The following is a 24,177-nucleotide window of genomic DNA, read 5'->3' on the forward strand; positions in this document are numbered from 1 at the left end:
CTCTTCTAGCAAGCTCCATAGGAAAAATGCCTTGCTGAATGCAGGCAACTGCAGTGACTTCTTTTGCTGACTTGGCTGATGACCTCAGTTTCAACCCAGCGAAGAGCACCTTTTCTAGAGACGGAAGAGGAGAAATCTTTTTTTTTTAATGGTTTCTACTTTCATCAGCAGTTTCTCCTCGGGTAACAAGAGAGGCTAGACTTGTGCAGGCTAAAGAAAATATTATACCTTCTTAAATTTTTTCTGCCTATTACAACTATCCTGCAGCAACACTTTGTCTTGCCAAAGAAAGGGCAGTATCTTGAGAATATTGAAGAAAGTTACTATAAATTCTAGTTCACAGGAATATCTGCTTAATATGATCAGGCATCACTAATCCTAAATAATTTGTGGAATTACAAATTGCATAACTACATAACATACAAAAGGAATAAGGGAGTACTTCAAAAAAGGAGAGTTAATGTTTTAGTGAGGAAAGTTCCATGGGCCTTCTTTGTAGGAAAGGAAACAAAATACAGATGAATGGCTGTGGACTAGAATATAACCAGAGAATGAATGACCAGATGAACATACATAGAAAGAACTTCAATATTCACTTTTGGTGTCTCAGTTTAATTATATCAACCATCATCTCAGTCATTTTGGTGTTCATCAGCTCAATTCTTATTTGCAAATAGCAGCTTTTCCCATCACTTGCTCCCTGATCAGTTTAGTTAAAAATGCTAAGGGTAGAATGTGACTTCTAAAATGTATTAAAGATGCCAGGTGGAAAGACTTCCTCTGCTCTGCCATCTCATACTGGATTATCACTGTTACTATGCTCAGAGTCAACATGTGGTTCATGTTGGATAAGTGCTTCATGGATAGTTATGTTTCTGGTTGATGTAGTTGTCTTTTAATTGATAGTCTCTCTTTCACTCATTCACTCACACATGCAATTTGTTTCTATATGTTTTTATAATTCTGTTATTTCTCATTAATTTTTACTTGAGCCAGTAGAGATGCACACAAATGAAAAGTTTCATTCCAAGCTTGGAACAAACCAGTTTTACTGAAAATATCCTGTTGAAACAATTCTATGAAATTCAGTGAAATAAACCTCAAAATATTTCAAATATTCTGCTGTAGGGGACAACATGAATTTGAAGAAGCCATTTACTTTTCATTTTATTGTTGGGCCATAAAAATGATAAGGGCTGTCCATAACCCAATTTGTAGAAAAAATTGTCGTCATTGTTTAATTTAAAAAACATTCTGCAAGCAGGCTGCAAAAATATTTCTGCTTACCTGTTGCTCCCATTACTTGCTATAGAAATAAATACATTCCTCTTCTTCCTTGGAAAGAAGCTGGTCATAACAGAGAAGTAATGAAGTTCTAAGGGTATCTGAAGCAATGATGAGATGCAGTCCAGATAGTATTTAGAAAAATGCAGCTATATAGAATTCAACCTATTACCTAATTGAGAGTGGTACTTGCTTTGTGTAAGGGTAAATAACTTACACAAAATTTTGGCAGACACTTTGCTGCAGCTCTCATGCCTTTCTTCATCTGCTAATGAAAATTGCTAGTGGTGTAGGAGGCCACTTGGAAACAGTCTATAATAAATAGGATTGGTTGGAGGAAAAAGTGACAAATGAAGAATATATAGTATAACATGAGTTTCAGAAATATTTAAGCATTCTTCTGTTTCAAGCTTTTAAATTGCTCTATTTTTATTTTTTTTCAGTGCTCACTGAATTATAACATGTAATGAAATTTATTTCTCTAAATAAACACAATTGTTGCCGAATTATTTATTTTCAATTCAAATTAAAAAAAAAATTGGATAATGATGGCAAAAAAATACATAAGAGTGTACCAAACTGTTTGGTATGGTTTCGTGCTGTTCTTCTAATCACTTTAAAATACGTGGCTGTCCTCTAACAGGGACAGAATATTAAGTTTATTTATTTAATTTTTTAAAAAAATATAATCTTTTAATGTGCTTTGTTCCCACACATTTTTTCCTGGCCTTGCCCATTTTTGGATTGTGGCCTTTGGCACCTCTCTCAAAAATAAATGCAGCCTTTGACCCCAAACACATTGCACTAACCATGATATAAAAAGAAGGGAGAACAGGAATGCCCCATTTGTGTTAGTGCTCTTTAATCATCCTCAGCCTACTCCTCCTGAGTGCCAGTTGTTCCTGGGTATCTATTTGGCACTTTGGAAAATATTGCCAAAACCTTCACTGAGGAATGGGAGATAATTTGCCAAATTATTCCAGGATTTGTCTTTATGTTTATAGGACATGCATTATTAAGTGCACTGCAGGTAAGCTCTCCTACATCATTTGAGGCTCCTGGTCTGGTGGAAAGTTGTGGAAACAAAATAGCCAGAGCTATTTGAACATTGAAATGTCGGTACACGTACACAGTCCTTACTTTATATGTCTCTCTGCTCTTCACTTTGATTCAAATTCTCGGTGACGCCTCAGAAATGGAGTACTACACTTCCCGATAAATATAATTGTATTGTTTTTTAAAACATTATAGTTATCCAATGTTTTATACAATATATTTGTTTATCCTATAAAGGTATTGCTTTATTAAAATGATTAATAAATGCACAGGTTGTAACTTTACACCTGCTAAGTTGAAATGAATGGGTTTACTTCAAAAGAATGGGTTTACTTCCTTGGCAGAGCAGAACATTTTCCAAATTTTCCTGAATCCCAGAATAGAGAGAGCTTCATAATTAAAATTATAAAGTGTGGAGACTCAAACAGATTACATTTTATTATTTATGTATTTTTCTTATTAAAATGCTTGTTGTTTCAACAAGCATACTTTGCTCTTCCAGATTTCCTAGTTCCTTATTTCTCTGTATGCTTTTTGGAATGGTTTGCTTATCAGACTTTAAAGCTTTGGTATTAATCTCAAATCTACACTGTAGACTTTAAACTGGATAACATATGTGACCAGATTATTTTTCTGATATAAATAGGCTGAGATACGGGGTTTTGAGGATTAGATGATGGAAAGTGGGAGAGAGAGAGAATGATGAAAAGCAATTTTATTAGTACTATTGTTTGTCGATCTGCCTCCTTTTCTCATAGCATGATTTACAAGTAGCCTTTTGGCTCACTGTTTGTGAAGGAGGCCAATGCATTTCCTACCTGTACATTTTCATAACGGTAAGCTGTAAATTAATCCATTTTACTTGGAAGCTGGTACTTTAGGGCCTTTCAAAGATAGCTGGGTTTGCTTCATCCACTTCACTAGCAACTGAGCTGTTTTTGTGGTTTCACTAGGCAGGAGCTAAACATCAGTATGTTCATATAAAAGCCTCATGCTCATTTTTCTTATATTTTTCTACATTGGACTTTTTCTTTTCTGGTTCCCATCACACCTACCCATCACAGCTGTAATATTTTAAAAGCCTCAATCTATGAATTTCCAAAACCTTAGTTCTCGACTGGGAGACTTCCAGTAGAATACCTGGGCTGCAGGATAGACTGGAAATTTGGGGGTGGAGGAAACCTCTTCAAGAAAGCAGAGGGAAACTGCTCCTTTATTGATGCCAAGAAAAAGCTATGAATGTGTCTCAGCAAAGGAGATTTTACCTTTCTATTCTTTAATACTGCAATTCCATGTTGCTTTTCAGTGTTAAGCGTTTATCTCTTTTCTCCTCACTACAAAAAACAAAATAATTTGATTAACTTCCTTTTGTTACCTCTGTTTAAAATAATAGCTATGGTTTGACTTACAGTACTTATGCAGTAGAATGCATGTCTACCAGGTTCTGGAAATAAGAGTACATATTCTAAATTTGTTTGTTTATTTGTTTACTTTTTATTAACAGAAATTTTTTATCATCCAAATCAGGCAACTCTGGGTGACTTTTACTTGTTGGCACTACATGGCTTGACCATAGAATAATTGGGAAATGAGGCTGTTGTGTTATTGATTGTAAACACTTATCTGGATTGTGGGGTTTATAAAGAAAATATGAAATTTCAGTACTATTGCTAGATATGAAATACTGAGTCTTGGAGTTAACTATGAGATTTTTAGTTTTTTAAATTTTACCCATTTATAAAGCCATGTCTTACCTATAACAGTAACCAAATTGCCACAATTTCTCCCAACACTTTATTCAGTCTTGATGTTAAGTAAAACAAAAAACAGAAAGAGGAAGTTGCATATGCTCTTAAAGCCCTACATCTGCATCTTAAAAATTTTTAAATAGAACACGAGAGTTTATAAACCAGATGTAAACAATTTTAGCAAATTTTATTGGGATACAGAACTAATGGTAGTCCTCCTATACTTCATCTTAAGATTTTTTGACTCTACAGATTCTGGAACTCTCTCCATTGTGACTACTCTTTTATTTCCCTTCTCTTTTATTTTCATCTTTATTCTTGCTTTGTTTCATTTTACATTCAAATTCAGAAATGCTTGTTAGCTTGCACACTTCTCCATGGCAATTTAATTGATTTTAGTAGAAGGCATTATCATTCTGCAGCCTTGTATTTAGGAACATATTTAATTGCCACAATCATCAAGGATTTCATGGAGACAGCTGAGAAAGATGACGAGACAGATTGCTCTGTTCCTCATCTTTTAGTCTGCTTAGTTTCCATACTAGCTATAAATGAAACATACACACACACACACAATTTATGAATATATTTTAAATATAGTTAAATAGTAGTGAGTACATATATTTTGAAGAATGGTATAAGGGCTTGTTTAAAATTGGCCTGCTATGACACTAGTAACTTGTGCTTCCATACTGGTTATGCAGAAGAAGGCTTCCCAACAAAAAAACACAAGTTGCTAGTTTGGGAAAGTGTAATCCTACCCCATTTGTGATTTGCACAGTGAAGCCCTCTGGTGATTCCAAAGCTCTTCCAGTGATAGACCAGGATGGAAGAGAGGAAGGGACATGAAGCATAGGAATGACATTTCCAAAGCCAGTGAAGGTAGTTCATTGATTTGGTGGCATTTTGGTAATGGAGCCAGTGGAGTCACAGTCTACCTGCACATCCTATAAACCACCTAGACATGTTTTCTTTGGTCCTTTCTGATGTCAGCGTTCTGATATCAGAAAACTTCAATTTGGAAACCCTGGAGGGGGTTCCAAATATTAGATTTTTCTCCTCTGAGTTTGAAATCTTGTCACCAACTTCAGAGAATTTTGAAAAAGTAGAGCTCAAGGATAATAAATAATAGTTGTTGTTCTTGATATTACTGTTGGCAAGTAATTTTATAGGGCTTTTTTCCCGAAGTTGTCTTAGTCATGCATATCTCTTGGCAATTATTTCTTTAATGAAACGCAACCCATTCTAATAATGCTTGCTTGAGCAAAGTCTCAAATGTGTTTTCTTTGTTTTAAAGTTGTTGTTTTGCTGCATCTAATCCTTACTTGGCATTTGGAGCAAATTAGCAAGAATATTTTGTTTATTGTATGTGCTTGAAAACTCTTAAGACAAAACAATTGCAAGTTTGTGAAATTTTTAACAAGCCTATCGATAATTTCCTGATATTTAGGAAGTCAAATGCAAAAATGTAATCAGTGTTTTCTTTAAAAACTTTTGCAACTATTTTGATTTTGCATGTTTGTGGTGTTTTTTAAAACAACCACACCTATAATTTAATATTTCATAGAAATTAGCAGTTTTTTAAAATTGCTATCTTACATTACTATATTCTCTTGTTTATTTCCAAACTGTCTTGAGCCCTTTTTGGATGTTATGTGTATGATGTTTCCTGTGCTTTTCTTTCTGGCATGTACCTTGTATTTATAAAGTTCATTTTCTTTTGTGCTCTTCCCTTCCATTACATTTTGGTTATTCAGTGCATGCTTTGTGCTTTTGGTATGCTCACATTATTTTGTTTATTACAGAGCATCCCCATAATGAAGCGTCCTTTCGAAATCACACTGACATATACAGTGGTGAGTCAATACTGACTTCTGGAGATCCTCACATTCTAACTTCTCTGTATCTAACCTGACTTACTATTGTGTTAACATCACTTTTTGGTCAGTCAGTGAAAATTGTGAGGCACTTTCATAAACACAATAAAATCACCTATCTGTATCACACACCATTTTCTCAGGGACTCAGACAATACAGACTTCCAAACAAACACTGAGTCTCCATCATTGTTAGATGTCCACAGTGATATTGACAATTTATCAATATTTCAAAACCAGATCATATTTATGAAATTCAGGTTTATTTATTAAGTGTCAGTTGGCTATATTGTTTCCTATGGCTATATTTAACAAAACAAAACTTTCAAATATATAATTCCCCAATCACTTAATATTGCCAAAGTTTTTCATTTGAATTTCACTTTTGGATAGCATGAATTTGAGCAACATCCAGCTGCCAAGGCAGAGGTCTCCAACATAGCATTGAAGATCCCCATAAACATGAGGATCTTTGCTACAAAGAAAAGATTATGTATATCCGTCCTATTGTTTATATTTAAAATCCATATCTATAATAGCTACAGATAAATGGAAAAACCATGATTTATATTCTTTGTGGTAGCATTACATAATTTTTGAATGCTTGAAAATAACTCTGTTCTCTCCTTTTGTACACTGGAAAAAGCCTGAATTATACATTGTTTTTCAAGTATATCATCACCAGGCTTTTCTGTGGCATGCAAATTATGCGATAATGTAGATATTTAGAAAGGGATTAATTTTTATGGAACTAGGGAAAGAAAGTTGTGAGGAATAGAATTCTGCAAAGTACTTTTGCAAATGCCTGTTTGGATGTATAAGCAGACTGTCCTCCTGATCTGTGCAATACAAATTTATTTGTTTAAAGAGAAGTGTAGAAAACTGGGTACATTATTCATTATGGTCTTGCACAATAAATAATGAATATACCTTTGTTTATTGTGCACCCAAAGAACATGTAGCATCTCTTGGTTGTGTTTTGTTTGCAGAGATGCCTTATCTTCATGAATTCAATCCACATTTTTTCCTACCTAGGAAATTGTTCCTGTAGGAAAAGTGATAAGAAACATTAAAAAAAAAAAAAAGACATACTGAGGGAACAATGATTAAATTATCTTTCTTAGGATAAGAGGTACTTAATGTGTGCCAGTCCCTTCTTCCTCCAAGATTGATGAATCATTTTATGTACATCTTCACTTTATCTAGTTTTTCAGATCTTTGAAAATAAGACAAGGAGATCATTCTCTTGAGAGGGAGATGCAAGTTCCAAAGATGAAGACTCCAGTGGTCCCAGGTTTTTGTTTTTGTTTTTTGCTGTTATGAGGTCAGGCTTAAGGCTGAAAGACTACTGGAGTCTTGGCTGATTTCCATCACTTCGTTTCAGTTGCTAATAGAGTATGTTGCACTGGGCGTTACAGAGGGGAAAGGGTGGGTGATGTGCACCAGACCTTCCCACTCGCCCTGTCTGGATTTTATTTCATCCCAAACCTGGAACAATCAAAGCTTTCTGGGTCCAATTCTTCAATGTTTTTCCTCAATTTGAAACAGAATATTTTCCATACTTGATGCACAACCCTCCTACACAGCCTCAAAAAAATACTCTGAGGCTTTGTCAACTCTCCAGAGCAGGTTTGGAGGTTGCATTGAGGACTGCACCAGGTATCATCTCTTCATCCCTTACAGTGCAGCTGATGGAAGAAGGTTTAGCAGGTGAAGTAGCCTGCTGGATTCCACCCATTTCTTTTCTAATTATATTTTAAAAAAAAAAGATTTTTCTACTTTCTTAATCAACTTTGCCTCAGTTTAGTACATTTAAAAAGTCTTGAATTATATTTTGAGAATAGCATCATCTGCATTTGAATTAGACTTCTTTATTGTTGAGCGGTACTTTGGGAACCATTATTGTAGAAATAAGCATTTAGCATGTCTAAATAAATAGACAATAAAAATGCGATCTGAATGTTCCTTAAATACATCCACTCCTTTTCTTGGCCTTAGTATCTTTTTTGCAGTCAAAGATCAGTACAAAATAAAACTCAATAGTAAAAACAGGTTACATATAAAAAAGAACAAATCATAAAATTAACTGGCTTTATCAGTCAGTCTGTTGCACATTTTGCATATGACAAAGCAGAATTTAGTTACATCTAGGATAACATGGATATCTGAGAGTAAAAATTGTAAGTAAAATTGATTGGAATGGCCAGGAAATTTACTTAAATATTGGGTTGTCTGTTCTCTTCTTCCATATCTTCCTATTGAGCTGTCCAAATACTGAATGACAAAAATCATATCATTTGAGAGAGGGAACAAGTATACACTACAAATTCCAGTTATAATATGTGCAACCATTTACAATGGACCTTAAAGCATAAAAATTACCAGAAAATCCTGTTTCATCCTTGAGTTTGACTGAAGAAAGGAAAGGATAAGGTTCAGGTGGGCAGTAATAGTTAAGTTTAACACACACACACACACACACACACACACAGAGGAAATGTCTGCCCATTTTTACACTTTTGCATAGTGCCTGAATTATTGCAAGACGGAAACAGGATGTGCAGTTATCTCCTGCCCCCATTGATGCCCCATCATTTTCCATAAGTTCTGCAGCAGAGAACTGTTTTGATATTAACAGGCTCCTCTATCCATTTATAATTCTGGAAAATCAAGATTCTTTACGATGTGGTTACTCTAAATAAGTAGAGATGGGTCTTCTGTGGTTATTTCTTCTCCAGTTTATGGAGGATAGCAGCATCAGGGGATGGAGCAAACATGCTCATCCACACCCCTCCTCATATGTGCTTATGCTATGAAAAAATAGAATGGTTGGTATATGTATACAGGATTAGCATGCATATATTATCTTTTTGCATGCCAAAGGAAAGCATGTTTAATTTTAATTCATGAAAATGTTCGCTGTCCCTGTGTCAAAACTGGAGCAACATTACTGTAGAAATTCTGTTTTGACAAAAGATAATTAAATCTCCAAACGCTAAGGTTAATGTACTGTTCTTCACTCTTCTGGCTTTTTCACAAAACAGGTTTACTCATAGGAATATGTGAATAATATCTTATTGGTCAGAATTATGGAATTTAGTAACATATAATCTCTTTCCATTACATTTTATAAATACCATTAAGAGGATCTATGCCATATTCACAACTCTGTGCTTTTTGCCTGTGGCGATAAATGCAAAGCTGGCTAGGTTTCATTGTTCAATGTTTGTTTCAGCAATAGGTAGATTTGCAGGAAGCTTAGAGGGAGAAATCTGTGTGCATAGAGTATAAACAATAAAAGGAACAATGTTAGGATTATTCAACAGTACATACCCTATGAGAAGTGGGTTGCTTTGTTAAATGGTATCCATTTAGGCTGGCAGAGCTTTGAAGGAGTGCTTCACTTTAATTAAGCTTCAAATGGAACACCCCGTTAAATAATGATTTGCATCTCAGTGTATTAGTTCTTTATCCAATTCTTTTTTAAAATAATTGCCAAGTTCATCAAGTTTTCATTGGATATTGAATAAGCAATTGACCTGTAAATATCTTGGGAAGATGTTACTAGCTTGTTTATAGGCGGGGATGTATTCACCAATGTGCTGTTTAGAGACTCTTGCTAGAACTACTCTGTTTCAATGTCTTCATCTGTACCTTGATCTAATAACATCTCTGCTTCTTGAAGTTCAGTAGAGGTACTACAAGAACAATTTAGCTATTTCATACAATCCTTGTTGGTTCCAAAGTCAGTTGTTCTGAAAATGTTCCTGCAAGCGATCATTGATTAGTGACTCAGTCAAAGCTGGAGGACATTCATGAGCAATCTCATAGGAATATATGTCTTGTATCAAGTTGCTCAAGATTGTCCATATTGAGAAGCAGCAGCTCTTTAGGTTTTTCAGGCAGGAGTGTTTTCCAAAGATGGCTCAAGCTGCCTGGGACTGGAACCTGCTACGGGCAAAAAGAAGCAAGGCAAAATGTCAATGAAGCAATTTAAACATACTATGCTTCATATACATTCAAGAGTTTATTTACTGCAGTAATCTATTAACTTAATAATTAACTAACTACACACTAGCATATTTAGTGATGTTACCTATTTCTCTTCTGTGGTATGTGAATAACCTGAAAGTTCTCTTGGCTTTCTTGATGAAACCATTGATCACAACCTGTGTTTATGTAGGATCTGCAAAATAACTTAATTTCTGGCCTTGTGTGATTTTTTCCAACTTAGTTTCCTTTCCTGCATGCAAATGGATATAGGAGAGAAAGAGAGAATCTCAGCATCCGTATTCATAAATAGGATAGATTTTTATACAGAACTCCTTTCTATTTGAACCAGTAGAAATCTGCTCTAAACTGATAATTCACAGTGTATGTATCTGTACTCTATCACACAGGATTTAGTCCAGCATTCTAGTACATAAACATCTTCTTTTAGCCACAAATATCTGTTGGTTAACTGCAAACATTTCTTTCTGTTAACACTTCTTAACATGGCTCTGTCAGGCTCCAAAAACTGAAGGAAAGGAGTCCCATGTATTACCTTGAGCTTCTGGAGAAAAGGCAGAGTATAAATCTAGTAAATAAATAATATAAAAAATAATATGCCTGCTGCTTCTTTATATCTTAATTGTTCATCAGTAAGTTTTACGCATGTTTTTAATTTTTTTTTTTTTTGCAGATTTCTCTGTGCACCAGTAAATGTTTTGTAGATGTTTCTGCTCAGCTGCTTATCATAACCTTTCTACAGTTCTTATCCTTGTCTCTTTGTCTTGCCTTAAATATTTCTTTCTTTCTCTCTCTCTCTCTTTCTCTGTGTGTGTATGTGGTGTGTGTGAAGTGTCAGTATCTGTAGTAATTTTCATTTAATTAACAAAATGAGTCCATATTGAGCAGCATGGAATAATTGCTTGTTTATGACACCATTTATTCAAGGTTCCTTCTACATAGTGGCTTTTAAAAAAAAAATCTTATGTCAGCTGTCTTCTTGGTTTGAAGCCTCTTTTAATGAATTTAAATCTCATTTTTATGGAATAAATACTAATAGTATGACATTTTATTTTTGTTCATCAAATTAACTATGAAGCGGCCATCCTTTTCTGTATAATCTGCAGAAACCTTTTATTTCTTTCATACATTTACTTTCCTTCCCCTGGAGTTCATCTGCAAAAAAACCAGAAGTGTTATTTAGAAATATAGTTGTGCTAGCTACAATAAAACATTTAGACATACCATAATCATTCTGATATGTGTGTGCAAATCAAAAGCAAGAGCTCCATCCAATGATTTATGAAGGCATCCACAATGACAGAGTCTCTAGAAAAGATTTTTAGAATCATGTCAGTTGCCATTCAATAGGCTCATTTAGATCTATGGAACTAGTTATATTGTCCTTTGGATCCCACTAAACTAAGTGAGATCCAGTTAATTTTAGATCCAATGAAGCATTTAATGAACATATAACTTTGGGGCAAAAAGATTTTGCTAATTTCAGAATGCTTTCGCCAATGCTGTATTTTGAATCTTCTCTATTAAATCAGTAATCAAATCTTCAATTTTCAGTGCTATTTCATCGTTTTATAGTTCTAAAATGGATATCAGACTCTTGAAACCTTTTCATCCTATTTAAAATATTTCCATTAGGAATGCAACTTTGAAGCCAGTAGTGCAGATAGCTGCTTTAATCCAAAGGTTTGTATGCTCTCTGCTATAGATAAGGAACAATTTGTTGTAAAAAACTCAATTATTGGCTTTAATGTTGAGGTAGCTCCTTCTGCAGAACAACTTTTTCCTCTGGAACTGATCCTTAAAAAAATATGCATATGTTATGCAAAGTGAATATAAATGATTCGTTAGACGATGTGAATATAAATGTTTCACTGGAATGAAAGAACACTGGACTAATTTAGGCTGATGCATAGTTTTCTTCAAATGCAGTTCAATAGAACTCAGAATTGACATATGTTTAGTTTCCCTAGATCCCAATAAATGCCAGTTTGGTTAAGTGGAACTTTTTAATTTTTGCTGTACAAACAAGGCTGTATTCACTATTGTGATAATGGAAAAAGAAGTGGATTGTTCTGATAGTATATGTGCAATGTAGCACATCTGAAGTAGAATTAACTTTATGTGGTTGAATTCTAAAGCTGCCTACTAGCCAATGATTCTGAGCAGCTTACAGAGGATTAAAAACAATTTAAAAAATACGAAATACCAATAACAAATAACCGCATGGGGGGGGGGAACGACTTGCATACACCACAATTACAATACAATTAATGGGATCACACTCCACCCTTAACCCAATGCCTGTGGGAAGAGCTAGGATTTTAACGCTCTCTTAAAGATCAGCTGAGTTGGGCCTATACAGACCATGGCGGGAATGTTGTTCCAGAGGGCAGGCATAACTACAAAGAAGGGATGCCTGCTGAGTGTGTCTGCTGTGTCAGCCTTCCCAGGTAGACCAGACAGGAAACATGGCCAGATAAGCTAATTCTACTTTATTGTACATTAATAGAAACTTGCAAGTCTGAAAGTACAATTCTCCCACCGTCACCTTTACAGACTGATAACTTAGGCAGCGTCCCTCCTGACCCTCTTGCTAGGTCCATTCTGTAGCTGTGGGCTATGTTCTCCCTTATCTGATCATTCCCTAGGAAGCATCTCTTCACTGGGTCTCCCAAGGTCATTCCAACATGCCATTCCAACATGCTTAATTGATGTGACCCAGATTATGCCAACCATGGCAGATCTTACAGGATGGCCAGAGAGAATTGTGGAGAGGCAGTGTGACGAATACCCAGGCCCTGTACCCTGTACAATGTTTTGTGGAATAGTTTGTGCAATGACTAGTACAACAGCTTGTGAACCTGCTTTTGAATTTGCTAAAGAAGTAACTCATGGCTCAGTGGAATGGCTTGCTCAGTAACTTAGTGGTATCAAAGTATGAAGTTTTTCACTTGAGCAAGGATGAATACAAGACTCTGAAAACAATAGCAGAATCATGCTAGTGAAATTAAATTTGGAATTGCTTATTTTACTTTCAGTACTGAAATAATTTGGTATTAATTTTATTTCTGTCTCTTGGAAAATCATATACCTCTCTTACTAGGAGGTCTTGTTACCATTCGACAGGACCTGTGTGTGCCTTATTTGATGGATTTGCTATCACAAAACTACAGGAAGACTCTATGCTGCAATCCTGAGCATGTGTATTAAAATACGAAACTAAAAGACCATTGGGTGTATTTTCAAGTGAACATATACCAAATGACTCTTACTATTGTCTTCAGTTGTCACCTTCAAAATCCACAAAGAGTTGTTGGTCAGATTTTTTTTTTCCTTTTCAGGAAAATCCTAGGCTAATCATTCAGAAGGCTGAAAATGATAATGTAAAGATTCCTCTGTATAAATGAAATAGTCCATTTATATCACAATCAGGTTTCATGAACTTAAGTGAACTTCATAGTTTCCATCAAATCCAGTATATATTACTGAATATGTTACACATTTTTTTAAAAAATAACATTTTATTTAATTGTCTTAGTTGTTTCCTGTGATTCATATTTTCCCAGTGTAAGTTTCACAAAAATTTTGAAGTATTATTGGAATTTTGTTGAATACTACAGGTTATTGTGATCTCCACAAACAGGCCATAGGGATATTTCTGCAGTATTTATTTTGAAAAAGGAAACTTAGAATTTCCTTTTTTAAAACATCAAACTTGCACATGGTTAAACTTGAAATCTTGTAAACATTTAACTGTTCTGCTGTGAGTAAAGTGGCTATCATTATTACTATTACTATTATTATTGCTTCATTCCATTCCATATGTCTTTATGCCATTGTCTGATTTTTCCATTTAAACCTTGTTCCATTTTAGTATCTTCCCAATCTCTTTATAGATTCTCACATCAGGTCTTGGATGTTGCAAAGATGCTCTAATCTGCTTGTTTTCTGATGCATCTGGTTGTTTTTCATTTCCATCTACTCCACACTGCCCTTTGGAGAAGGATTTACAATTCTGTATTTTTCCTCCCTTATGTCCTGATTTCAGCCCGAGGTATTGCAGAAAGGCAACCCAGCTTCATGTACCCTATTGGGACCTCAAGCAGTCAGATGGTGCTAAGAGGAGAAGACCTCTTGCTGGAATGCATTGCCTCAGGAGTGTACGTACACTTGGGATCAGGGGAACCATGGTTTGTCAAATGTATTTCTTTCATCCTGGTCTAGTTCTTGGGGATAAAATCAAAGCCAGTTGCTTATTCCTACTGGTTGTAGGTTTGGTGAATAAAAGGTAACTTCATGAGTACAAATAGGAAAGCATTCAAATGGGAAAATTCAAAAACATGAATTTTAATGGGATTAATCATGGGTGTCTATAGGCAGAGGAAGCAAGTGATGAAAAGTGTGTCATGATGTTATGATGCAATCTCCATGCCTTACACACATGTACATCACAGTTCAAGTATGAAAGAACTTGCATTGTGACATCACAACATATGTTTCATCATTTTGGCACCATTATGGCTAGAAATTAATGCCAATGGGATTTTTTTTTTATTCAGCTATGTAACTTTGATGGTTATAATAGCATTTTACTACTAAAGTTTTTACTATCACAACTGACTATGAAACAGTGATTTCCAGTGGTGGAAGCTTGAAACAAAAATGTTTCAAGTTATTCATATTACCAAAAAGATCAGATAAATTGATCTATCTAGTTTGGTGTTTATGATGCTATGACTCTCAAATACCTCACAGAAAAGTATCTCACTGGATTGTATCTGAAATCTTTAGTCTCAGGAGCCAAAAATTAACAACATGTCTTTACAGTACATATTTCATGTTGGAAAAATCTTGGCATCAAATGCTTGAATCTTCTGTTTTTTCCTTCAGTCCAACACCAGATATCATGTGGCACAAAAAAGGTGGTGATCTCCCATCTGGCAGGATCAAGTTGGAAAACTTTAACAAGGCTCTTCATATTGCAAATGTTTCTGAGGAAGATTCTGGAGAGTATTTCTGCTTAGCTTCCAACAAAGTGGGCATTAGTCGCCATAGTATCTTGGTGAAAGTGAAGGGTATGTTACATTTATTGTACCTTCTTATTCCCCACCAGCTAGTAATGCAAAAGTTTAGTGCAGGAGGCTTACATAGGAAATCTTTCTGGGGCGTTCTGACCATGTGATGGGAACATGGTATCAGAATGCCTCCTGACTAGCAAGTTACTGTTCTGAACACAACCCTACATATCTTTATTCAACCAGGTGGAGGAGAATATAAATCTGTCACTGTTCCTTAGGTACAGTGAATTATTCAAAAGGATTTTACATAGTTCAAGAAGTAACTATGCGTGGCTGAATTTTGTTTTACTCTTCTGTCTTATGTATTTGTGTATATTTGCACACATGTGTATAGATCTGTTGGTGCGCATTAGTTAATAAGCTTGGGTATATTTCAGTGTTAAATGTGTAACCCCAGAATGTGAAGATGATCAATGCATATAAAAATGACCACATACGAGACAGTTGAGATGAGGATCATAGGCAGAATTGCTAAGGTAGTGTAGTTAACAGAGCAGCAGAATAATTATACAGCAGGCAGTGGAATATATATTTGGGATATCAAGATAAATTGGGGAAGACCCATACCTGAAAGACTGGTCAGTTTCTAAAACTCTGGAATAGAGTAGGCTTATTCAGCATAACTTCTTAACTATTCAATATAATACAATATCTTTATTTCAGTCTTTGATCAACATAAACTAAAAGCATAGAGACTAAAGAGTATAGGATATGAAAACCATAAGGACAGTGACTATACAGTTAAAGAATAGAGAAGTAAAAGCTACAAGCTAGAACTGAAATCTGCACTGCTAGCTAGAAAGCTAAAAGAATAAGGACAATCTACAGCAGCAAAAGCTGTAAAACTGAATAGCTGGAGATTAATAGTTAGGCATGAGCTGTGTCAAGCCTGATTGGCTCTAGTGATAGTCAGTACCCAGTGAATTTTGCATGCTGCTTTGCAGAAGTAGGCAATGTTACATTTTGTGAGGGAATTGGAGTCAGAGGCTGCTAGGGAGATATGAAATTGGCCTGTGCAGTCTGGTAACCTAGTGAGCCATTGGGAGAGAAAAAAAAGTCCTGTGAATGTTTCTATAAAATGAGCAAGAGAGAAGAACATCCTCAATGGTTTCAACTTGCCTGGCATCACAATGGCACAGACATTCTGGGGAGAAGATCTTCCTATACTTTCCTTCTAGCACAGCTGAGGGAAGTCTATTGCAGTGAACCAAAGTAAGGGCCCTTCTGTAGTTAGGAGGTTTAAGCTGCATAAGATATGCCACCTATGTATTCTTAGGTTTTCAGAGATGTGGTTTGGAGCCTTATCTAGGTTGCTGTTTAAGAAGAGCTGGCCTGCTTGTAGCTCAAGGAGAATAAATGACAGGGGAGCCAAAGTGATTGTAACTTGTCAAACAGGATTCTCTTCTAGGTGGACTGATATCCATCAACTGACATTAGTATTAACTAGGCCATTGAAAAAAGGATAGTCTTAGCCAAAAAGTGAGTATGGACAACCATACTCTGGCTTCCATTCTTACCAGGCTTCCCTCCAATCATGGACAATGTTAGAGACATAGTAAGGTATCTGCAATACTGCTCTTTCAAATTTGGAGTGAATGAACTCCAGGAGGCAAAATTGGAAAAAGGGCCCAGCTAGGCTCCATAAAGAAGTTGCACCAGAAGCTATTGTAGGTATGTAGAGGCCACTTCTTGATTGGGAGAATTATAAAATAGAGGAAGTACTCAGGGCGTTTGGACAATATAGCTGCCATTGGCCTTCCTAGAGTCCAGTGAATGGCAAATAATCTAAAGGTATTTATTTAAACCATGGAACCTGTTCAGTTACTGTACATTCCCATTTATATGCCACAAGTATATTCCAATTTGCCCTAAAGGTCAAATGTTTTATCACTGAATGTTCTTCCTCTCCCCCCAAAAAAACTTAAAAAAAAAATTCCCAAAATTCTTCACCATTTTTTGCATATTCTATGCAAAAAAAAAAAAAAAGAAAAATAAGAAAAAGAGGAGCTCCAGCTGTCTTTTGTTCCTGTCTTCATTATCTTGCTTTCAATATATATAGATTGTTGTTTATTTTAGGAATATCCCAATTAAGTACATTAACTCTCATTATTAATTGGAAGGAAGCCCTTGTTTCACTTCAGATTCCAGTCATTAAAAAAGTGTGTTCTCTTAACCCAGATTTGCTATAAATGTGTCTACAGAACATGCCATCCTTTCCCCTGCTGATATGAACAAAGAAAGACAATATGTCTGTGAAAAAGTGTAACTAATTACTATAACTCCATACACCTTTGTGGCATTCTGTAACATAATTATTTTCACTCTGTTTCAAGCAGCTTCTGTGCCTACTTTCCTTTCATTCTGTTGGAAGATTAATCTATCTTCTAGAACTCTTCATACAGAACTCATAATTTCTCTTCCTGCAATCATTCCACCTGTCCTGTAGTTTTATTTATTTCCTTTTCTTCCATATCTATATTTTCCCCAATGGACTACTATAGTGATAGCCATAGCATCCTTTTATATTTATCACTTTTGTTCTAAAGCTTCCCCATATTGGTTGGATAAACCAGAGAACCTTATTTTGGCTCCTGGTGAAGATGGAAGACTGGTTTGCCGTGCCAATGGTAACCCCAAACCTTCAATCCAGTGGCTGGTGAATGGAGAACTTCTAGAAAGTAAGCAAGGAAAAATGTAATTACTTGAAAGACTTACAATATGTTTCTTGATTTCATGATTGTGGGAAGGCAGGTAAAGATATTCTCAAATAACTGCTGTTAACTTTTCTTGTTGACTACCTGGACTAATCCCTATTCTTACTGCATCAAGTTATAATTGCTGATCAAATTTTTAAGCAATTGATTGCTGATAACCAACAAGGTATGAAATATGAGCTTCAGAGGATTCAACTCATTTTCTATTTCAGGCAAAGCTTATTTGCATTTTCCATTTCTGGCAGATTATTTGTTTTATATTGTTAAAAATAATTATTGATTGTCGGCATGTTAATGTGCTACGTTATATCTGTGGTACTATACTTTGTCTGAATTTCACTCTAATGTTAAATTATGGTGTTAAAGGGGTTTTTAAGTTTGATTTTTAAATCACATTTACATCAGAACACCATTTGCTTATTTTGGATGGGCCTCATATGCTTATGTACGCATTCATACACAAACGTGGCTTACTGTAGTCTTGAAGAGATACTATCATATCTTTCTATGCAGATTCCCAGCCTTCTCTGGAGGTTCTGCATTTTGCCTTCTCCTCAGTTATCTCGGCCCCATACTGTCTTTCCTTCTTTGCTTTCCCTTATAGTTTCACTATACCTCTGTATTCTGAATTCTGTAAAGATATCAATCTTCCTGTCTGCATAAACAATGGAGGCTTCCTGCTTCATTCTAAAATGTTGCTTTCTATATAGATATATGAAATTATTAATTTGAATGCCTGCAGACCACAATAGTTTAGTAGGACAGCTTTCTGAAATAGCTGGCTCTATTGCCTAATAATTTTTACTATGCTACCATGTGAGTTTTTTCTTATTATTTCTTTTTAAAAAAAGCTCTGTCACTTTTCAAAAATTTGAGAGGCAGCTGATTCATGTAACAGCAGTCAGGAATCACTGGATAGATCATGTAGTGGTAGGTATAACTGGGAGATGCTTTAAGGACCAGAGCAAAAGGAGCAGTCATGGGATGTTTAGCCAAACAAAACAGAAACTAGGTAAGTAAAATGAAAGGAAAGAACTGCTTCTTCAATTTTATTGTCCGAGCCTTTTTTTTTAGTTTATAGAGATTGAATTGGTTCATGCTGAGCCCCTTGCAGTTAATGAAAAAGAAGCAAGCAGAGTTTTCCTGCTGTATTTCAGTTTGCCAGTATATTATCTATACTCACTGTAATTTGTTTTGCTGTCAATGTAATGGATATTTCCTTCTTAAGTATATAGCCTCAATGATAGACCAAAGAAACAAAGAAGTATTGAAGTAAACATTGTACAGAAATGTAATATATAGACTTCTTTCAAATGATTGGAAAATAAGGTGTTCTATGGACCAACATGGCTCCAAATGCTCCTTTAAAACAGTACCCACCTCCAATATTTAATAATATAAATTCCCAGATCAAGGAAGCAGTTTCATCCATTGTTTCTTCACCTCAGATGAGATTGATTGTTTGCTTTTAGGTGCTTATATATTGCTTCACTTGGTATAAATTATAACAAAAAGAGATAAAAGCTGTCTCTTAATTTATGTCTGTTTCCAAGGTTCTGCTCCCAACCCCAGCCGTGAAGTTACTGGAGACACCATTATGTTTCGGGATATCCAGAGTGGCAGCAGTGGTGTATATCAATGCAATGCTTCTAATGAGCATGGATACCTGTTAGCCAATGCATTTGTCAGTGTGTTGGGTAAGCATTGAACAGGCAGCGTTCTCAGTTCTTTACATATGTTCACGCAGCCTAGCTTTAAGAACTTTTAAAGTCATTTCTTTTTTTCATACCTATAATTGTTTGATTATTAAATCATGTGTTTTTCCCCCAGGAACTAACATCCATGTTTGATTGTTATTAAACAATGATTTTAGAATAGTTTGTTGAAAGAGCTATTGTACTCTGGCTTTACATGTCACAATTGCTAGACTCAGAATGCAGACAAAGCCAAACCAAGCTAAAATATCATGGCTTACTGAAATATGTAATCCTTACCATTGATTAAACTATGAAAAAACTGTTTAGGTTTAGAAAGCAAATGACAATTTTGATTTCATATTCAGAATAAAAGGATTGTTTTTCAAACATGGAAACAAAATATGGATATATCAGATTGTTCTCATGATTCAGTAGAATTTATGTGGAAGTTGAATTGTCTAAAAGCATCAGAACAGAATTCAACATCCATATCAGAATGTCTCCATTCATAATTCAGGTCAAAATGATCAAGTCTTTGTGCATTATGATCTATGGCATTTTGCAGCCTAATATAATATCTGCACATAATTCTTTATAGCAAGTAATATCTGCAGGTATTATATTAGGCTGTAAAATGTCATAGATCATAATGCACAACACTTGATCATTTTGATCGGAATTATGAATGGAGACATCATAAACTAAAGGGACTGGATTGGGAAGAGTTGGTTCTTGTATTTTTTTTATTATTATTATTATTTAATTATGATGACGATGACGATGACGATGATGATGATGATGATGATATACAGGGACTACCAGAACCAACTCTTCCCAATCCAGTCCTTTTAGTCACACCTGGGATACTCAGATAATACTAGGATTTTCTTGATCACGTGCTTGAAATTTTCCTTTGCTAAAAAATATATCAAAGATTCTTTTATAGTAGAACCACTATAAATATACTATATATATATATCTAATTAAAGATAGCAGTCGAGATTCTGGCTAGAGCCAGAGGTTTTATCCATTATTTTTAAATAGATTCTTCCTGACAGAACTGTCTTTGGTAGGCTAGCCTTGGTTCTATCTTTGGTTTGGATTAATATCCCTAGGGAGCTGTTAAGACCTAAGTGTCTTTTTATCTTCTTATAAATTAAGCCTAAATTCAGCTGTCCTTTTTTGATATGTCCATGTCTCTGTCCATTTAAGGACTACATTCTCTCTTGATCTGAGTCACCAAATACACAGGTTCATGTGTCCTTGTGAGGGACTGTTGCATTACAAACCTAAAAAAACAGTTGAAGGATGTTAAATGTGAGCATATCAAATAACTGAAAAGTTGCTTTTCTCACTGTAGAAATGAGTAAAGCTTTAGATGAAATAGGTGAAAGATAACTATGGTGAGAAGAAGAAAGGATTGATGAGAAAGCATAAATCCAGGTATTCTTTTTTGCTCTTTATTTAGAAAATAATGGTATACAAATATATCAAATAAGGATAGCCCTAAGGTTATAAAGAATCATTTTACAGTGAGAAAACAGTGTAATTCAATAAATCACAATCAACAAAGTATAATATTTTAAAATAAAATGTTCATAGATTTTTTCCCCCAAAATATTTCTTTTCAATTTTTGCCTTAAAAGTATTTTAAAAGTTCAGGCAAAATCTAAGCAATCAAAAACCTAAACCTGAAAATCAAAACATTGGTATAGAGTTTCTGCAGTAAACCAAAATAACAGTGCTGACTGGTTTTACAGTGTGTTGTTGTCTTTTTAAGATGTTGTTCCTCAGATCCTTGCCCCTCGAAACCAGCTGATTAAAGTGATTCAGAACAACCGGACTCTTCTTGATTGCCCATTCTTTGGATCCCCAATTCCCACATTACGATGGTAAGAATTTTATTACTAAGCCAGGGCATCTTTTTAGTAGATATCAATTTTTTTTACAGTAATTGTATTACCATTAATAACGCAGAAACTTTTTTAAAATTAGCAGATTTCCAAGTTATGAATATGCATTGGAAGGAGAAGGTAGCCATTATTAAAAGTAGATGTACTTTATCTCGATTTGTATATACTTCAAATAAATCAGTAGACCAACTGGAGAAGATTAGGCAGAAATTCCTTTAGTGTTTTGTGTGCTGACTATTTTAAATAATTTCTTCTTTCTTCATGAGGTTTAAGAATGGCCAGGGAAGCACACTACATGGAGGCAACTATAAAGCACATGAAAATGGAACTTTGGAAATTATCAGGGCTCGAAAAGAAGACCAAGGAACTTACACCTGTGTGGCTACCAATCTTCTGGGCAAAGCACAGAATCAGGTTCGTTTGGAAATAAAAGGTAAGGTGGCTTCTGCTTCAGAAAACAACAGGTCTTTTCCAAATAGTGGTGAAAGTTGAGGAGAGGTGCTGTTTCTATCTATAGCATATATCCCATGTAATAACAAAGGTGTGATGCTTAGTGAAGCTTAAGTTGGCAACTGGAAGGAAAATCAATAATGCACATTAAATTATAGTTAAATGGACTGTTTGGGTTGTAAGTTCTATAAACTTTTCCTACTCATTGAACATTAGACCAAAGACCCTCTAACCTGACAAAAAATGATTTTTTAAATACCCTGCAAGCTAATACAATTTCCATTCTATTTATCTAAACATTATAAGGGGTTTCCTGGCCTTGACAATAGAGGTAGAAATTGCAGAAGCTTCAGCTGGAAGAGGAACCTGTCATTCAGCCTTGTTTCATTATTTAGATGATGGATTCCCATGAGAAAATGAAAGAAAAGGAAATAGAAGGAGCAGGAAAATATAAAGAAAAATGAGAGAGTGGTTCAGAACAGGAATGAATAAAGGGGAACAAACCAAAAGAAGGAACTGAATGGGTGCATTGTTTGCACTGCACTTCGTTAGAATTTTTTCCTGAGCAGATGCTGAGAACTGCAAAGGACTGTGCAAGAGCTACAAAGAATTCTTACTGGCTTATCTGAAAGAATTGTTACATATTGGCTGTGTTCTTGTCATATCAATTTGGGGTGAATCCTATTGCCATCTGTTGAACTGAATTTTAAAACAGAATTATACCTCTAAGATACTAGGTGTGCATGAAAATGTGTCTGGTGAATACAAGAAGGATTGCAGTGATTAACAGTGGACTTATAAATATCAGAGAAAATAAATTATAGAAATGGAGGGATTTCCAGACTTATGGTCACTTATTCCTTGATACACAAAGCAACAGTGGACAATCTATGAGTGGTATACACTTTCATTAGATTCTATTTTCTAATGCCTAGACTAGCCTTCCCTAACCTCATTCCTTTCAAACATCTTGAAGAAACCACCTTGAGGACCTGGAATAGATTAAATAATTCAGTAATAATCTTAGGGCTATTACCTAACTCTTTGCAGATCCCACTAGGATCATAGATGGACCCAAAGATGCTGTACCAAAGAAAGGTTCCACAATTCACTTAGTGTGCCAGACAAGACATGACCCCACACTGAGGCTTACACTTACCTGGCTTAAGGATGATATTCCCCTCTACTTTGGAAACAGGTCAGTGTCATCTTTGTTTCATTAGAACATATGTTTCTCAAGGTGATAGCATATTTGGCTTCTCTAGGATATAAATAATTATTACATAATTTTCCTATTTTGATAGTGAGGACTAGATCTATTGCCATTTGAAAAAGAAATAAATTGATGAATGGAAGGAATTACAATAGCAAAAGCCATGCTTTATATGCAGAAATAAAATGAGCAATAGATAACTGAAAAAATGTTTGATACCTCTTGTTGGAAATTATATGTTTAAAATTAATAATATTTTCATCAGAAGTTACTGATTCTTTTACTTGCACATTTAAAAACAGCCTCTCTTGATTCTGAAAAAATAATTTCTTTCATGTATATACAGTATGTAGTTCTTCTTTAATACTACGTTTTTGATGCCTTCAATTTTATCTTAGTCATTTAAAATGGAGAATGTATATATTTCTCTCCAAAACAGTAAAATGTTTTCTAGACTGAGCTTGTTAATTTGCAACTTTAAAAGTAGGCCATTTTTTTTTTTTTAAAGTTCTCTACTTGTTGAAAATTAAGTAACACTTTCCTTTTTAAATTCTCAGAAGCTTAGTCTCTTTGACTAAAGTTAATGAGCTTTTATTTATCAGGCTAAAACTGTTTTCAGATCATGAAAAATAATCTCAGAAAATATATCAACAGAATTAATTAGGTGTGCCAGATTCCCTTGAAGAATCATCTATTATATATGTCTCTGTTTAGTATTCCGGGCATTGCTGTGTTTGGACATTGATCAGAGGAGCAGATTATAAATGAATGTGTACAAAAACACCAAAACAAGCTAAATTAAACCCTTTGTGTGGGTGTGTACATGCACATGGACTCATATGTGTCTGTGAATTAAACATGCTGACTTTTAAAATATATCTCAAAGGCTGCCAAAAAATCCCTCAGATACATTTTTTATAATGTTATACCAAGATTAAGTATCCTGCAACCCCAGAGCCACCTATGTCTCTTAAAACCTTTTGTAGGTCCCAGTTACACTGTAAAATTTCAGTGGCATGGTTCGCAAAACAAACAGGGTGATCTTCCATCATTTGGGCTAAGGAACGCACAAAGCCTTTCAGCTTAGAACAATTTTAAAAGTAAAGAAAAACCTACCTGGTCACTTCCCCAAATGG

General features: G+C 35.0%; 2 protein-coding genes across 3 annotated transcripts in view; one reads left to right on the forward strand and one right to left on the reverse strand.

The window, feature by feature from the left end:
* NFASC (neurofascin) overlaps window positions 1–24,177 on the forward strand; it is a 185,876-nt gene that overhangs the window by 93,403 nt on the left and 68,296 nt on the right. For both annotated transcript variants that reach the window (XM_088154175.1, XM_088154176.1), the window contains 7 exons: window positions 14,025–14,136; window positions 14,867–15,051; window positions 17,601–17,732; window positions 19,322–19,465; window positions 21,246–21,357; window positions 21,645–21,811; window positions 22,879–23,026. In XM_088154175.1, the coding sequence (XP_088010301.1) occupies window positions 14,025–14,136; window positions 14,867–15,051; window positions 17,601–17,732; window positions 19,322–19,465; window positions 21,246–21,357; window positions 21,645–21,811; window positions 22,879–23,026 (1,000 nt within the window). The remainder of the gene's footprint in view (window positions 1–14,024; window positions 14,137–14,866; window positions 15,052–17,600; window positions 17,733–19,321; window positions 19,466–21,245; window positions 21,358–21,644; window positions 21,812–22,878; window positions 23,027–24,177) is intronic.
* Window positions 11,055–24,177, reverse strand: part of LOC148214225 (uncharacterized) — a 102,566-nt gene continuing 89,443 nt past the window's right edge. Inside the window, exon 3 of the mRNA XM_088154178.1 lies at window positions 11,055–11,131. Coding sequence (XP_088010304.1) covers window positions 11,128–11,131 — 4 coding nt within the window. The 3' untranslated portion in view covers window positions 11,055–11,127. The remainder of the gene's footprint in view (window positions 11,132–24,177) is intronic.

The sequence above is a fragment of the Python bivittatus genome, unplaced genomic scaffold, assembly GCF_059951505.1.
Source record: "Python bivittatus isolate LINGU-HERP-01145 unplaced genomic scaffold, Pbiv_v1 ctg000700_np1212, whole genome shotgun sequence".
In the NCBI taxonomy this organism is placed as follows: domain Eukaryota; kingdom Metazoa; phylum Chordata; class Lepidosauria; order Squamata; family Pythonidae; genus Python; species Python bivittatus.